Source organism: Mesoplodon bidens (assembly GCF_964165515.1).
Source record: "Mesoplodon bidens genome assembly, chromosome: 13".
In the NCBI taxonomy this organism is placed as follows: Eukaryota; Metazoa; Chordata; class Mammalia; order Artiodactyla; family Ziphiidae; genus Mesoplodon; species Mesoplodon bidens.
The window spans coordinates 27,710,768-27,726,911 of record NC_138169.1 but is presented as its reverse complement, the minus strand read 5'-3'; the positions used below and the strand labels follow the sequence as shown (position 1 = coordinate 27,726,911).

Genomic DNA, 16,144 nt, shown 5'->3' with positions numbered 1-16,144 from the left:
CATTTTTGTCTTTTCCCAAATTTGTGACATTTCGGGCATTATTTATTCAGGTAATTTTCCTACCCCATCTCCTTCTCTTCTCCTCAGACTCCCATGCATGAATGTTAGACCTTTTTCTATTATTCTGCAGTCCCTGATGCTCTAATCATTTATTCCAGTCTTTTTTCTTTCTGATCTTATATTGGATAATTTCTTTTCACCAGTCTTCATGTCACTGACTCTCTCCTTTGTCATCTCTGATTCCATTATTGAATGTCTTTGTTTCACATATTGTATTATTTAGTTCTGGAACTTCCTTTTTTTTTAAAAAATTTTTCTCTCCTCTGGGAACTTTCCTTCATTCATTTCAAGTGTGTTTACCTTTGCCTCGTGGAGTATAATCATAAAAGCTGCTTTAAAACCCTTATCTGATATTCCCAACATCTGAACTGTCTTGAGGTTGGCATCTGTAAATTGTCCTTTCCTTTGAGGATTGACCTCATTTCCTGGTTCTGTGTGTTGAATAATTTTGTGTTGTATCCTAGACATACCCTGGACTGGGTATTACATTGGGTCCTCTGGAGAATGTTGAGTTTTGTGTTAACAGGCATTCAGTCTAACTGGGGTTAGATTGTCTCACCCTCTGTGGGCTACAGTTTTACTCTCATTTCCATTTTCAAGGCTCCTGATACACTGCTTTGGGTCTGTCCCACTCACCAGCCACTCTGGGGTCAGCCTGAGACTTGGGCAGTGGTTTAGGTCCTAGTTCAGGTCTTAAAGCTGGTGCTGCTTTGGGTCTATCCCACATGTATGCAGCTCAGAGAAGAGCCTGGGGCTTTTGTGGGTTCATTCACAGAATTAAGGGATCTTTTTCTTTAGCTCTCTCCTCTCTGCCATTCTCATACCCACATAGGATCTGGCAGGGTTCTTTCTCCATGGTTCCTCTGACCAGAAAGACAGGGGTCTCTTAGAGTTACTTCTTCCACATAGCTCTGTGTCCAGGGCCCATCCTCGGGGCAGGGCCAAGAGAGAAGAGAAACACAGGCCATCAGGGAGTCAAACCCTAACTTTTTAGAATCTAGGATTCTATTGGCTTTTTGACTATATTTCTCGTATTATATATTATGTTTTTAACTCAATCTAGGACTTAAACTAATCTCAGTGCAAAGAAAAAGTGTCTCTCCAAGTTTTAGCTACCACTGCCCTGCAGCAGTGCAACTTGGACCCACCCTCAAGGCAGTGCCCCAAGACATAAAAATAAAAGCAGGAAGCTAGTGCCCATTCAGATCAATTCTCCAAGTTTTTGCTTGCCTCCAAAGTCTGTCTGCTATTGTTCACTTTTCAGAGTTTGCAAGTAATTGCTGTTTATATTTTGTCTAGAGTTTTTAGTTGCAATCTGCCAGATAGAGAGGAGAGAGGCTGTAGTGAGCCTGCTTCATCCTGGCCAGAACCAGAAGCCTCTTAAGGTGGTATTAATTTACATTTCTCCATGAGTGGGGTTAAGCATCTTTTCTTATGTTTAAGGGCCATTTTCATATCTTTATTTGTGAATTGTCTGTTCATGTCTTTTGCCCAATTTTCTATTTGGCATTTAGTCCTTCTTTAATTTTGAAGATTTATGTGTTTTAAAGATGCTTTGATTTTTATCTCTGTTGATGTGTAAAAGTTAAAAAATTTATTGTTAAGTATTTTATCTTCTTAGTTGGTATTGTAAGTGGGATTTTCTCTGACGGGTTATTGGTTGTGTACATGGAAGCTGTTGAGTTCTCTTTGCTAGTTTTATTTGCTGCTACTATCACTGAAGTTTTCCTTTAATGTTTGTTTTTTCATTTGTTTGTTTGCTTGTTTTTTGGCTGCGGCCATGGCGCACAGCATGCAGGATCTTAGTTCCCCGAGCAGGGATCGAACCTATGACCCCTGCAGTGGAAGCACAGAGTCTTAACCACTGGACCTCCAGGGAAGTCCTGTTCTTTTAATGTTTGGATCTGTTTTATCATTGATTATCTAGGGCTTTCAATGTATACCATCATGTCATCTGGAAGAGAATTTAACATCTTTTCCAATTCATATGCCTCTAACTGATTTTTCTTGTCTAACTGAATCAGCTTAAACCTCCCATACAATGTTGACTAGTAGTGTAGACAGTGGGTATCCTGATCTTAATAGAAATACCTCTGATATTTCTTCATAAAATAATGTGTTGGCTTTAGAACTAAGGAGGGTGTGTGTTTGTGTGTGTGTGTGTGTATGTATTATAATCATTTTTAAGAAACCCATCAGTTTCTGTTTGCTTAAGTATTTTAATTAAAAATGGGTATTGAGGGCCTCCCTGGTGGCGCAGTGGTTGAGAGTCTGCCTGCCGATGCAGGGGACGCGGGTTCGTGACCCGGTCTGGGAGGATCCCACATGCTGCGGAGCGGCTGGGCCCGTGAGCCATGGCCGCTGAGCCTGAGCGTCCGGAGCCTGTGCTCCGCAACGGGAGAGGTCACAACAGTGAGAGGCCCGCATAACACTAAATAAATAAATAAAATTTAAAAAAAAAAAAAAAAAAAAAAATGGGTATTGAATGTTGTCAGAGGCTTTTTCCAGCATCTATGGAGATAATCATATGCTTTTTCTTCATAAATCTATTAATATGATGTATGACATTAATGGATTTCCTCATTGAACCAACTTTGCATTCTAGGATAAATTCCACTTGGTCAGCATGTATTATGTTCTTAATTTGATGTTGTATTTTGTTTGCTAATATTTTATTTGCTATTTTTGTATGATAAGTGATATCAATCTCTGTTTTTCTTCTGACCAAAGTTTTAAATATATCTGATGAATCTTGGTATGTAATGTTGTTTTGTCATTTTAAAAAATTTGTGGTTTAGGGGCTTCCCTGGTGGCTCAGTGGTTGAGAGTCTGCCTGCTGATGCAGGAGACATGGGTTCGTGCCCCAGTCTGGGAAGATCCCACATTCCGCGGAGCAGCTGGGCCCGTGAGCCATGGCCGCTGAGCCTGCACGTCCGGAGCCTGTGTTCCACAACGGGAGAGGCCACAACAGTGAGAGGCCCGCGTACCACAAAAAAAAAAAAAAAAATTTGTGGTTTAAGTATTTCCCCTTTTACCTAGAAGTCATTTAATAAATTTTTTTAAATTTTTAGTTGGAAAGATCTTTTTGGTTTTTATTTTGTTAATTTTTTGGTTTAATTGCACTGCGATCATGGAATATTGTTTATAATGTTAATATTTCTTCTTTGTGGAACTTACTGATGTTTCCTTTGTGACGCAGTATATCATCACAGAGAATGCATTCATGTGCCCTTGAGGAGAAGGTGTAGTGTCTGTTGTCAGAGTGTGGAGTTCCCTACAGTTCCATACTGTTTACCTTGTTGAGTCTTCTGTCTCCTTACTTATATTGTCACTTGGTCTGACTTGTACTGACGGTAGTATATTACATTCTCCAATTACTAGTGAGTTTTTTTCTGTGCCTCTTTGCATCTCCTGTAGTTTGTGCTTTATAAAGGTGTTGTTTCTGTTACTTAGTACATAGATGTTCATACATTCATTGTGAACCGCAGCTTAGTATTAGAAAGTGTCTGGCTTTGTCAAATCTGATGCTTTTTGGGGAGAATAAAACTTTTTAAAAATTAATTAATTAATTAATTTTTGGCTATGTTGGGTCTTTGTTGCTGCACGCGGGCTTTCTCTAGTTGTGGCGAGCAGGGGCTACTCTTTGTTGCAGCACGCGGGCTTCTCATTGCGGTGGCTTCTCTTGTTGCAGAGCACGGGCTGTAGGCGGGCGGGCTTCAGTAGTTGCGGTGCACAAGCTTAGTTGCTCCGCGGCATGTGGGATCTTCCCAGACCAGGGCTCGAACCTGTGTCCCCTGCATTGGCACACAGATTCTCAACCACTGCACCACCAGGGAAGTCCCTAGAATTAAACTTTGATGTCAGCGTTTCAACTTCTATTTTCTTACTGTTTCCGTTTGCCTGACATACCTTTGTCTATCTTTAATTTCAGCTTTTTGGAATCACTTTAACTTGTTTTTCCTATTGACACATTCTGAGTATAAGTCCTTTATCAAATATATATTGCAACTATTTAATCCTTGTTTCTAGCCTCATTTTTTACTTCCTTAATGTCTTTCAAAGAAAATCATGATTTTGAACTTCTTCCATGTGACACTGGAGTTTATTCATTTTCAGTTCTGTGGAGTATTCTGTCATATGAATGTGCCAGAAGCATCCCATTCTGCAGTTGATGGTCATTTGGGTTGTTTCTGGTTTTTATTATTATGCACAATACTGCTATGAACACTCTTGTACAAGTCTTTGTGTGCAAGTGTGCAAATTTCTTTAGAGTGTTTAAGCGTGGGGTTGCTGGGTCATAGGGCATGCCAGGCGGTCCCTGATTGTTTTCCACGGTGATTGGCTCCACATAGGCCCCTCCAACGTGGTACACGGTTCCAGTTGCCCCACATCTTGGTCAGCATTTGCCAGGCTGTTTAATTTTTGGCTAATCTGCTAAGAGTGCAGTTATTTCACACTAGGGTTGAACAGGCATTTCCAAGATTATTAATTAGGTTAAACATCTCTTCCTATGTTTGTTGGATATTTATGTTTCTTGTGAAACATCTGTTCAAGTCTTTTGCTCATTTAACGTTTGGTGTTTGCTTCTTTATGTTATTGATCTATGTCTTTATCTATTCTGGATACAAGTCCCATGTGGGTTTGTGGCAAGTGTGAAGTAGTGAGTACTTGTGTTCACCGATGGCGGGCATTTTGCCACATTTGCTTTACTTCCCTGCCTGTGTACTTGTATATAGCTAGACACAGGTCGAGGGTTTTTTTTCTGAAACGTTTGAAAACAGATTGCAGACATAACATTTCATCCCTAAAATACTGTATCCTAGGAATAAGGACACTCTTCTACATAAAATACCATTGTTTTCCCCAAGAAACTTAGCAGTACTAATTCTATATTATCTGCAGCCTGTATTCAGATTCCCCCAGTTGTGGCCCCCGTTTCTGATCAGGATCTAATCAAGGTTCACACGTTGCATTTGGTCGACATGCTCTTTAGTCTCTGAATTTAGAAGAGTCGCCCTGCTGTTTCGCTCGCTGTTTCTCTTGACCTTGACCTTTGCCATGAGTCTGAGCTGGGTGTCCTGTCTGGGCCCCTGGTGGGTATGTCTGGAGGTTCCTGCACGTTGCCGGCAAAGGTGGACGGCGATGGGCCCTTGGGAGATGAGTGATGCACAGGCTGTTTACTGTGGGTGGCCCGCTTCAAGGACAGTGCTGGTGGTGACAGCCCAGTGTCCCCTCATGAAGGAGCATTTCCTCTGTGATTCATACGACCTGTAGGCACAGCAGATCTCCTGCTCCCAATAGCTTTTCCCCAGTCGGGTCATTTTCCGGATCTGAGAGGTGATGCTCTCTGCTTGTACGTTCAGTTCCATCTTTTTATTTCTTTAAAACCGTGAAGCGTTATATTTCAGACCTGAACGCTCTGCTCGGGTCCAGGTCTGCGCCTGCGGTTCCTGGTGCTCCTGGTCCTCGCAGTGCTGGACCTCCTTGTCTGCTTTTACGAGTGTTGGCTGGGAGCCGGCATTTCTTAGGGTTTTTCCTGTGAATTCACAGAGGCCTGGGTTGAAGGGGTCCTTCTGAGATATGCACAGACTGCAGTTGGGGGGCCCCAAGGTGCTGTGATTTGGGGCTGAGAGCTGAGGGCGGTGACGTTCTGGAATTTCCGAGCACAACTTTGGTTCTGGTTCAGCCTAACACTGAGCCCATGGCCCCGGGGACCTCATCTGTAGGGGATACTCCTTCGAGATTACCCACCTCCAGAGGGCTCAAACTGTCCCTCGTGGACCTGGGACTCCAGGTCCCTAGGGCAGCAGGTGCCCTAGGGCAGGGCCAGCTGCAGGCTCTGTGGCCCTGCCCACGCTGCACTCTGCTCCCACACCAGGGTAGTGGAGAGGCCGGGTCCCCCCTCCACAGGAGTAACCCTGCGGCTGTCCTCCGTCTGTGGGCCGGGCCTGGGGGGTCTGGGGGCGTTTGTAGCAATGGTGGAAAGGCTGTCACACTGTCTTTTTAATTTTTAAAGGAATGCGTCTCGCAGAACCCAAAGTTGTGCTCCATGGATTAAGTTTCAGGCTCCTTTGCCCTTTGGGTGGGGGGAGAATGACAGGCCAGTGGAGGTGGGGGCAAGGCTGGCAGGCGGCAAGGCCGGTGGGCGGCCATCGTGCTTACCGCTCCAGGTGGCCTGGTGCCAGGAGATAGGATAATATGATTATTCTCAATTAGATTAATAAAGAATAATTAGACGTCATAAATCAAGTCATCGTAGAGTATTGTCATGGGAAAAATATGTAGCTAGAATTAATTAGTTTTCAAATAAAGTGTTTACTTTAATTGCTTGAAATGATGGAGCCCTTAATTGCCGAGGCTTTGTCTTGGCGTGAGCGTCCGGCTGTTGTAACAACATGATGGGTTTATTCCCTACATCCGGGGAAAACAGTGGAGGAGGACTTGATTTCATCACCTGGGAGCTAGCCTGGTGCGGTGAGGTTCTGGAAACGCCTGTCAGGCCGCAGGCAGGTGGCAGGTGTGGACTGGGTTTCTGCTGGTGCTGCCCAGGGCCACCGTGCTGCCTGCGTGTGTGTGTGTGCGCGCGTGCCTGTGTGAGCACGTGTGTGTGTGTTGGGGGGCTGCACGGTGGGAGCCTGTGCGGGAGTGGCCTGTCCCTCTGCCCCCGGAGCCCCTTCCCGATGGCCCACTCCGGCCCTTTCAGTTCCCCCCTCTGGCGGCTCTGTGGGCTTCTCCCCGCTGCTGTGTACAGGCTGGGTGAGGACTGTCCCAGAGCCCAGCAGGAGAGGCCCCCCCAGCTGCCCCAGCTCCCGGGGGGTCCACTCCTAGCCGTCCCCTCTGCACCCTCGGCCCAGCCTGCAGGCCTGCGGGCCTGCAGGCAGACATACCTGGCCCTGGCTGCCTGTGAAATTGGGGTGGCGTGGTTGGCGTGGGCTCGGGGGGGACCCTGGCAGCTTCTCCTTTGGGGTGGGTGGGCCCAGCAGGCCTTACACACAGGACCAGTGAGTTGAGGAAGGGTCTGTCCTCTGAGAGCAGCCCTCCAGGGGAGTGGCCGGGTAACTGGGCCCCGCCCCTTGCTCACACACCCCTGTGCTGGCCCTTCTGCCCCTTGGTGGCAGCGTGCAGGCTCTGGAACACTTCGAACCTGAGCCTGGGAGACCTAGAGCAGCTCACCAGACGGTTCCTTGGGTGGCTGTAACAGTTGGAGGTTGTGATGAGCAGGACCGGGACCTGGCGGGCCGTGTTCGCAGCCCATGTGACGAAGACCGGGGACCCCATACACCTCTGACTTGGCTGGGAGGGCTCGTTGGGGAGGGCCCCCCGAGGGAGAAGCTGGAGCGAGGCCTGGGCAGGACGAGTGCTCCCAGTGTGTGGACAGCTGGGACAAGGAGGACCCTGCCCAAGTTGGTGGAGGGTGTGGGCACTGCTGCCCTTGCCTGGGGACGGTACCTGTTGGGACAGAGGGTGCAGGGGTGGGCAGCATCCAGGGACGCTCCTGTGCCTTCCCGAAGGAGGACAGGTGAGTCATTCACACCCTTCCTTGGTCCCCAGGTGACAAGCATGGCACCCCCACCGCTCCCACCACCAGACCCCCAGTTTGTCCTCCGGGGCGCCCAGTCGGCGGTGCATGCACTGCATTTCTGCGAAGGAGCCCAGGGGCAGGGGCGCCCGCTGCTCCTCTCAGGGTGAGTACCCCCGGCCCAGGGTGAAGTCGGGGGGTAAGGGACTCAGGCTGCCCATCACCTGGGCACTCGCCCTTTCAGAGCTCTCGACGCGCTGTCCCATTGGGCCTCCCCCGTGGAGGATGCAGGGACACGGTCTCCATTAGAGGCACCAGGCAGCTGGTACTGTCAGTGGCGGCCTCCCTGCCTCTCCAGAGAAGAGGCTGCCCAGGGCCCTGCCACCCTCCCTGTAAGAGGAGCACGTGTCCCCTGTTTGTGTGTTCAGAGCTGTCCCCTGAGCTGGGAGCTGCTGGCTGGAGCACCTGACCCACTGGCTGCGTGGTGTCCAGCCTACTCCCCCCCATGCCCGAGCCTGACTGGCGCTTCTCTAACAGGTCCCTGCGCGGGCTGGTGCACATCTGGAGCCTGCAGACACGGAGGGTGGTCGCCACCCTGAATGGCCATGGGGGCCAGTGTGTGACCTGGCTGCAGACACTGCCCCAGGGGCCCCAGCTCCTCAGGTGAGTCTTGGTGGCAGTGAGCCAGGTTGTGGCCTTCGGGGGGGTTCCATGAGCTTTCCAGGGGAGGCTCTTGAGGCCTCCCCCAGCTGCCAGAATGGCCCCAACAATGGCAGAACCAGGTGACTTGTCGAGGGCAGTGCAGCCTGGATGTGTGGGCCTTCCGGGCGGGTGCCCATTGAGAAGAGCCCAATGGACGCTTAGGACGGCTCTGTCCGAGCCCACCCTGGCCTGCTGGGGCCCCCAGGGCGAGGGCTGGGGGCCAGTACTTGGAGGAGCCTCCGCTTCCCTCCTGCAGGTCGTGGGCCCTGTTGTCCTCAGCCGCTCTGCAACGCAGCCTTCTCCCTAGCCATGGAGCCACCTTCCCACGAGGCAGGGAGGACTGGTCGCCAGGGTGGCACAGAGCTGAGCCTAAAGCTCACCCAAGCTGATGGGGCCCCACTCCCTGCCCAGTGCGGCTGCCCCAGGGGGGACTGGGAGGCCGTGCAGGTGCCAGGGCCATGGAACTCTGGGCTGCTAGCGTGGGTGGGTGGGAGATGGCAGAGCAAGGGGTCTGGCCCCCTGGCAGAGGAGATTGCATGTGTTGACGCCATGGTGGGCTGGGACTGGGGAGTCTGGGGGCTGGGCAGCAGTGAGGGAGGGTCCTGTGGAGGTGACAGGCTGGGACCCCAGGTGGGAGGTGGGCCAGGAGGCAGCAAGAGGGCGCTGGTGGGTGAGGGAGTAGGTCAGGGGGCTTCCCTCCTTCCCCTGGAGAGAGGGATGGTGAGGGCAGGGCACGGACAGGAGGGAGCGGGGGCCACCTGGCAGCCAGAGCGACTGCTGTCTGGGGCGGCCCTGACATCTGCCCCTGTACAGGGGTCCCAGCTCTCCCACCCCCGCCAGAAATCTGCCAAGTCAAAGAGGGCTTTCCCGGGCACCCTCTGCCCCAGAACTCCCAGATGGTTCTGCTCTCCTGCTCCGGACTTGGAGCTTGGACACCTGGGCACCGTGGAGCCCAGTCCCCATTAAACAAGCCCTCTCGGGCCCCCAGTGGCTTCAAAGCACTTTTGTGTGGGACTGAAGCCGCTCCCACTTCCTGCAGGTGGCTGAGGCCCCAGGAGTCCTGGAGGCCGTGCCCTGGGCGTGTGTGCTTGTCCATCCATCTCAGAGCCTCACTCCTTCCCTGCCCAGTTGCCCAGACGCACCCCTCACTGCAGGGGCCCTCACATGGCTTTGCTCTTTCCCTGATGATTAGAGTGGATGCTGTGTCTGAAGACCCCACAAAGCTGTTGGAAGCTTCCTCCTGAGGTTTGAGCCGAGGTGTAAGCCCGTCTGGACCCCATGCTCCTCTGTGCACCTTGGGCTGGCCTTGGGGAGCCTCAGGCTGGGAGTTCCACCCCTTGGAGAGCTGGGTGGTGCTGTGCAGGGTGGCAACTCCAGGGGCGCCCTGCGCATGTGCATGGCGGATGGCGCTGTGGGGGCCCCCCGCCTAGGCAGGCACAGACCACGCAGGTGCTTGGATGCTGCACTAGAGGCCGGGGCCCAGCTGTGTTTGGAAGTCAAGCCTCCAAAGTGGCCCTTGAGGGGGAAGGTGCCCTTTCATGTCAAGGGCTGGAGGACAAAGCTGGGAGCCAGGGTTCTGCAGACACCCCAGCCACACCTGTACCCCTGAGGATGCACCTGTGCCTCTGCAGCTGCCTGGGTGGGCTTGTTTCCTTCTTCCTTTATTGGGAGGCGTGATGTACTTACAGGAAGGTGCACAAGACGAGTTTCAGACCATCTTGTCACGGGTGGACACCTGGGCAGCCACTGCTCGCCCCACGCCCGCCCAGCGGCCTGTCCTCATCCTCAGGAGGCAGCCCCTCCACCTCATTCTTGCTTTACCATCTGAATATGCATCTCCAAAAAGCATAGACTCATTTTATGTGTTGTTGTTTTTTTTTTACCCTAAATGGAGGGATATGGAGCAGCTTCCTTTGTGTCTGATTCTGTGTCTGCGAGACCCGCCAGGGTGTGCACGGCTGCAGTGTGTTGTGTAGGCCTTTCTGTCTTATTCCTCTGGACGTGTGTACCCAGATTCCTCACCTTTCTGTGTTGGTGGAGATCTGGTTTGTCCACTTGGAGCTGTTGTGGATGAGGCTTGAGAAGACTCCCACCGGGCCTCCCGGTGCCGGGGGCCCCTGGATCCAGCAGTAGGGCTGCTCGGAGGCCACCAGTGTCCTTGAAGGGGCTCCCACTGGCCAGTCTGGGATGGTTAGGGCACAAAAATCAATGAGAACTGTGGGTGATGACCCATCAGTAACACAGGAATGTGTGAGTCCAGACTGATGGGAGGAGGGGAGAGAAGAGGCGAGAGCCCGCTGTTTGGTGGGTGTGCCTTGTGGACGTGGAAGATGACCGTCTGCAAGACTGGCGGGCAGCACCACTGTGGGTGGAGGCGCTGGGTCATCTGAGGCCAGGGTGGTGGATGTCACAGTGTCTTTCCCAGAAGTGCCTATGGCGGTGGGAAGGGCTTTGAGTGAAGACACCTGGCGGGCGCCTCTGTCCAGGTGATCAGGGTGGGCAGTCGGCCTTGTGTGCAGTGTCATCCCCTTGCTGTCCTCCCCAAACGTGGAAATGTCACCCTGGGGATGACACGCACACACACAAGGGACAGGGAAAGGCGTGGCCCGTCCAGTCCAAGGGCCTGGTGAGCACTGACCAGCCCAGCGTTTGTCCCGGGGCCCCGAGCTCGTCGCTCCGTGACCGGCACTGACCCACATGGGCTGTGCCAGGGTCCCTCGCTGTGGCAGAAAGCGTGGAGGTGGCGGCACAGCTGGGCGCGTGTACAGCGTTAGCAGTTAGGGGTCCAGGCGAAGGAGGCAGGGAGCCACTGTTCTGGGGGTTCCTTAGATACAGGCCAGCCCTCCCTCCCTGTGTGGCCGCCCTTGGCCGGGGCCGGCATCTCCGTGTCAGAGCACCGTTCCCACTGCTGCTTCTCTCCTGAGCTCCACTCAGACACGGTGTCGATAGGCCTCACATTCTCTCTCTCCCGCGTCGCTGCCGCTTCAGGCCGAGCGACTCCTGCTCCCCAGGGTCCAGGCACATCCTGCCAACACCAGCGGTTCTCCAGACAGAGCTGGAGTCTGGATCAGGATCGGGTGCCGTGGGTCCACCTGGGGGGCATCCATCCACGCAGCACCGAGGTCTCCCAACAGTGCGGGTAGATGCCAGGCCCCGCGTGCCCTCCTGTCCCCTTCCACAGCTACAGGACTGGCCCACTGTACTGTCCCCTTCATCCCCACTGGCCTATGCTGCTGCTTCTTCCCTTGTTTGTCTGGACCTCACCCCTTGGGAGGAGGATGGGAGGGCGGTTCTGTGGGGTGACCCTCACGTCGGCTCAGCCCCGGGGTTTCTTGGGGTCAGACTGGGGAGGTGGTCTTTCGGGAGGAAACCCTTCTCGTCCCCTTGTCGGGGGTCTGGGACATCTGTGGGGCTCATCCACCTGGGGAGTGTGTCCACAGTGTCCCACCGGCAGGGACCGTTCCCTCTGCTTCCTAGGCTCCTAGGAAATGAGTCTTGAGGCCCAGCGAGGAGCATTTCTGGTGAGTGTCAGAGCCGCGCAGTGGACAGGGAGCCTCAGGGCTGCAGATACCCCGTCCCTCCGTCCTCAGCGTCCGCCCAGGGGCTGTGCCCCCACAGCTGTGCCTGGGCTGGTCTTATGGGGAGGGTTTCTCCCCCTTTTATAGCATTCTACTTTCACTGGAACTCTTCTGTTTAATGGGAATTCTCCTCCCTGTGTATATATGTGTTCACTCATGGGTCTGGGCTCGTGGAGATTTCTTTTATTCTTGGGTTAGAATTTCATTCTACTGTTATTTATTTTATTGCTCAGATTATTCCAACTTTAGTGCTTGTGTCCTTCGGACATGCCCTTTGTTTCATTTTTAAAAGTATTTCCTTATTTTCTGGCCCTACAGTGTGCTCAGAACTCATCTTGGCCCCCCACCCTGCCCCAGCTCTTGCTGTCTGGGGGAAAAGGAATAAGAAGCCAGACCGGGCGCTGGGTGTGCTCATCACTCCTGGGGTGTTGTTGCCTCTGGGTCTTCTCAGGGGGCAACCCGGGCTCCCCGTGTGCACCTCCATACTGCGTACACCCTGTGTGCACCTCTGTGTTTGTCCGTCTGTGTCTGTGTTTGCACAGACATGTGCTCATGCCGACGTCTCTGACTCAGGGCCAACACCTGCCAGGCTTCTTGGTGACCTGGCCCCCCGCCCCTACTCTTGTCCGTCTTTGTCCAGCCCTGCTCCTGCTGGACGCGTGAGGGGGTCTCAGGATTGCTAACCCACACCTGTGAGAACACCTACCAGCCAGAGTCCCGTGTCTCTGTCCAGTTCCTCTGTCTCTAACCAGACAGTGCCTAGAGGACATGCTTCCTGAGTCCCTCAGGTCAGCTCTCATCCGCTCTCCCCTGAGCACCGAGTGCCAGGCATTCACCTCTGTCTGCAGCTTGTCCTGGGACCCTGACCTCCTGATGGGTTTTTTCAGTTACACACAGAACAGTTCACTCTTCGTGGCGAGTTCTGTGGGCAGGACCCTGTTGTCCTCCACCCCTGCTGCCCTGCCTCCCCCAGAGGGTCACACGAGTGGAAGTGCAGTGTGTGGCCTTTCAGACGGGCTTCCTCCCCGTAGCAAAGGGCATCTAATTCCTGCAGGTGGCTGTGTGTCCCTGCTGCTGCTCTGGTGCTGAGCAAGGTCAGGTGCAGACGGATGCTCCACGGTGAGTTATCAGCCCCCTGCTGGAGGGCTGTGTCCGGTTTGGTGAGCAGAGCTGCCGTGGACATTCGCTTACAGGTTTTTGTGTGAATGTAGGTTTTAAATGCACTTGGGAACATCCGTGAGGGTGGAGCTGCCAGGTGGTCACAGTTAATTCACAAAGGGTGGAAGGCGGGAGGAGTGGAGGGCCCACAGTTTGATAGCACAGGGAGCAGCAGGGAGACCACGGGGAGCGGGCCATGGGGCCTGTGCCATGGGGCGCCCCGGGCCTCGGTCTGCAGCCTCCCCAGGCCAGCCCATGAGCGTGAGCTGGCATAGGCGTCTGGACTGCAGACTCACGTGCGGCCCTTCCTCAGCTGAGGTGCCCCCAGGCCCTCCCCAGGAAGTGTCCCCTGCCGTCCTGTGGCCTCCGGCCGACCACAACACACTGACATTTGTCCTCACCTGGGAGGGTCACGGCCCGTCTCCTCTTATTTTGGCAGCCAGGGCCGTGACCTGAAGCTGTGCGTGTGGGACCTGGCGGAGGGCAGGAACGCCGTTGTGGACTCCGTGCTCTTGGAGAGCGTAGGCTTCTGCAGGGGCTCTGTGCTGGCTGGGGGCCTGCAGCGCTGGATGCTGGCTGTGCCGGGGAGAGGCAGCGATGAGGTGAGTGAGCCCATTCACCCTTGGCCCCTGGCTGCAGGAATGCTGTGCCCCGAGCAGCTCCTCAGGCCAGCCTTGGCCTGGTCACCTGAGGTGGCCCTGGTGCTGAGGGTCAGGAAAGGGGCCCGAAGTGGGCCAAGGTCTCTGGGAGGCCCTGGCACCCAGCCAGGAGCAGCACGGGATGGACAAGTTCAGGGCCCGAGGCTGTCAGGGGCCTTGGGAGCAGGCAGGCATGGAGGGAAGCCCCAGGCCGACCCCATGAGGTCAAGGTAGGCCTCAGAGTCAGGACAGCAGGGGAGGGCGGCCTTTTGGGGTCAGAACTGGGCACTGGCGTGAGAGGTCTTGGGCAGGGCTGAGACGCAGGGCGTAAGGGCTGGCACCAGGGTGGCAATCGCAGTCACAGATGAGTGGGGCCCGTCAGAGGACAGGGCTCCTGGGGGCAGTGGGTGGGATGGAGCCCCAAGGTCGCTGTCAGATGGAGCTCAGGCTGAGTGTCCAGCAGTGATCTGTGGCAGGGACTGGTCAGGCTAGACAGTGGTGTTCACACCCCAGGGACGGAAGAGGCAGAATCCCCAGGAGAAGCAGAGCCCAGGACAGGGTGCCGGTGGGGAGCGCCGAGGGCAGGGGGATGGGGGTGCTGGTTGGAGGCAGTGGGGGAAGGAGCCCCAAGTGCAGCGGGACGGCCTGGTGGGTGGGGGCCTGGGGGTGCCAAGAGTGGGCGTGGGTCTGGGGTACATGTGCAGGGGGAGGGAGGCCCCTGCCTACCGCCCACGCCCCGTCCTCCCCGTGTCCTCTGCTGCCCTGAGGGCCTGTGCGGCGGGCGGGGCTGGGCAGGGACGCAAGCCCTGCACCCGGGAAGTTTGGCCCCCACCCAAGAGGAGTCGTGAGTCTTAAAGCAGATTCAGCTCATAAATAATGAGGCAGGAGCAGGCATCTATTTGTTCATGATGGCGTTTAAGTCACCAATTAGGAGCTACATGCGATTTTCTTGCCAGTTTGCCAAAAACCTGTTAAAAGTTTTATTAATGTGAAAAGAGAGGACTCTGCTTCTCCTGGTGGCAGCAGCCGGGTGGCGCCGAGCCTCCTCAGTGGTGGGGGCCGGACCACACTTCCGCTGAGGTTGCCTTCTGCTGCCCGCCCCAGCCTGGCCCGAGACTGCTTGTCCCCTCTGCTTCTCTCCGGCTCCCCAGCTTCTGGTACACCACCCCCCCACCCCGCCCGGGAGCCACAGGTCTGGGAACCTTGCACATCCTGGGAAAAGGGCTGTTTTCCATGTTCCCACCTGGAATCAGCACCACTGGCCTGTGCCCAGACAGAGCCAGGCCCAGCCGTCTGGGTGGCCACACTTGCCCAAACCAAACATTTTTCCTTCTGGAAACAAAACTTGCCCTTGAATGCCAGGTGGAAGCATCCCGGTGTGAGGGAGGCCCCGGCAGAGTGCGGAGCCCCTCCTGGGACCACAAGGACCAAGGGACACTTGTTCTGGATGCCAGCACTGTGCCCCCTCTCATGGCACCTAGCCCAGGCCTGGGCTGCCCTGGTGTCGCCCTCACTCTGGGCCACTCGCCTCTGCCCGATCCCCCCGCCCTTGCGCCTCTCCTCACTGCCACCAGAGGGGTCTTCCTGAGTCCCCAGATCAGGGGTGGGGGCACCCCTCTCTGACCCAGGACCCCCCTCCCCCATTGCCCAGCAGCTTGTCCTCCTGACGTAGTGACGTTTAGGAAGCTGGCATCGGAACAGAAATAGGAAGGCAGGCATCCAGCCCCCAGCACCATGTTCCTTGACCTTCTAGGTCCCCCGCCTTGGCCGGGACGGGCTTGGGTGCCTGAGGCCCAGCCAGTCCCCACCCCTGCCTCCCTCCCACTGACCTCGGAGGACAGAAGGGCTCCGAGGGCCCCCTCCTCTTTGGTTTACTCGGTCACTTCTGGACCACACTCCATGCCACCACATCCTCCTGTACTTCCTTCATTTTGCTGGAGCTTCCCCTGAGCATCGTGGGTGCTACAGGAACTCCTTCTAGCAGCTTCTAATTCATGGCAGGATGACGCTCACATCACTTAGGTCTTTTTCTGTCTCTTTGGGGCAGTGAGGACGAGGTGTCTGGGGTAGATGCTGGCCCTGCAGGCAACGTGATACGGGCGGAGGGGGCTGTGGGCGTGTGTGTATACGCGTGTGCACGTGCATTAGTGAGAGCAGCAGCAGGGCTACACCCGCTCTACACTGCGTATTTACACCTTGAGTTCACCCTGGGATTTCTCCTGGGGGTTCTGTGCCCCAGGTGTCAGAAGTGGACCAGCAGGTGTAGGTTCTGTCCCCTCGATGCCCCATCACGTCTGGACCTCAGACTCCTCATCTGCAAACCTGGGGCTGCCCCGTGTTGACGAGGGGTGCCCTGCAGCTCTGCGGGGCACACACTGTTGTTGGTGGAGCATCCCCAGGAGGGTGGCCGGAGCCCCCAGGTGGGGACATGTCACCCAGCCAGGCGCAGGAGGGGCTGTGTCAGCATCAGGCGACACTGAGCACAGGCC

The 16,144-nt window shown here is 54.9% G+C and overlaps 1 protein-coding gene across 2 annotated transcripts in view; it reads left to right on the top strand.

Annotated features, from left to right (window-relative positions):
* The window catches only part of GNB1L (G protein subunit beta 1 like), a 46,681-nt gene that overhangs the window by 16,826 nt on the left and 13,711 nt on the right, over positions 1-16,144 (top strand). For both annotated transcript variants that reach the window (XM_081253333.1, XM_081253334.1), the window contains exons 3-5: positions 7,612-7,745; positions 8,117-8,242; positions 13,457-13,619. In XM_081253333.1, the coding sequence (XP_081109459.1) occupies positions 7,621-7,745; positions 8,117-8,242; positions 13,457-13,619 (414 nt within the window). In that variant the 5' untranslated portion in view covers positions 7,612-7,620. The remainder of the gene's footprint in view (positions 1-7,611; positions 7,746-8,116; positions 8,243-13,456; positions 13,620-16,144) is intronic.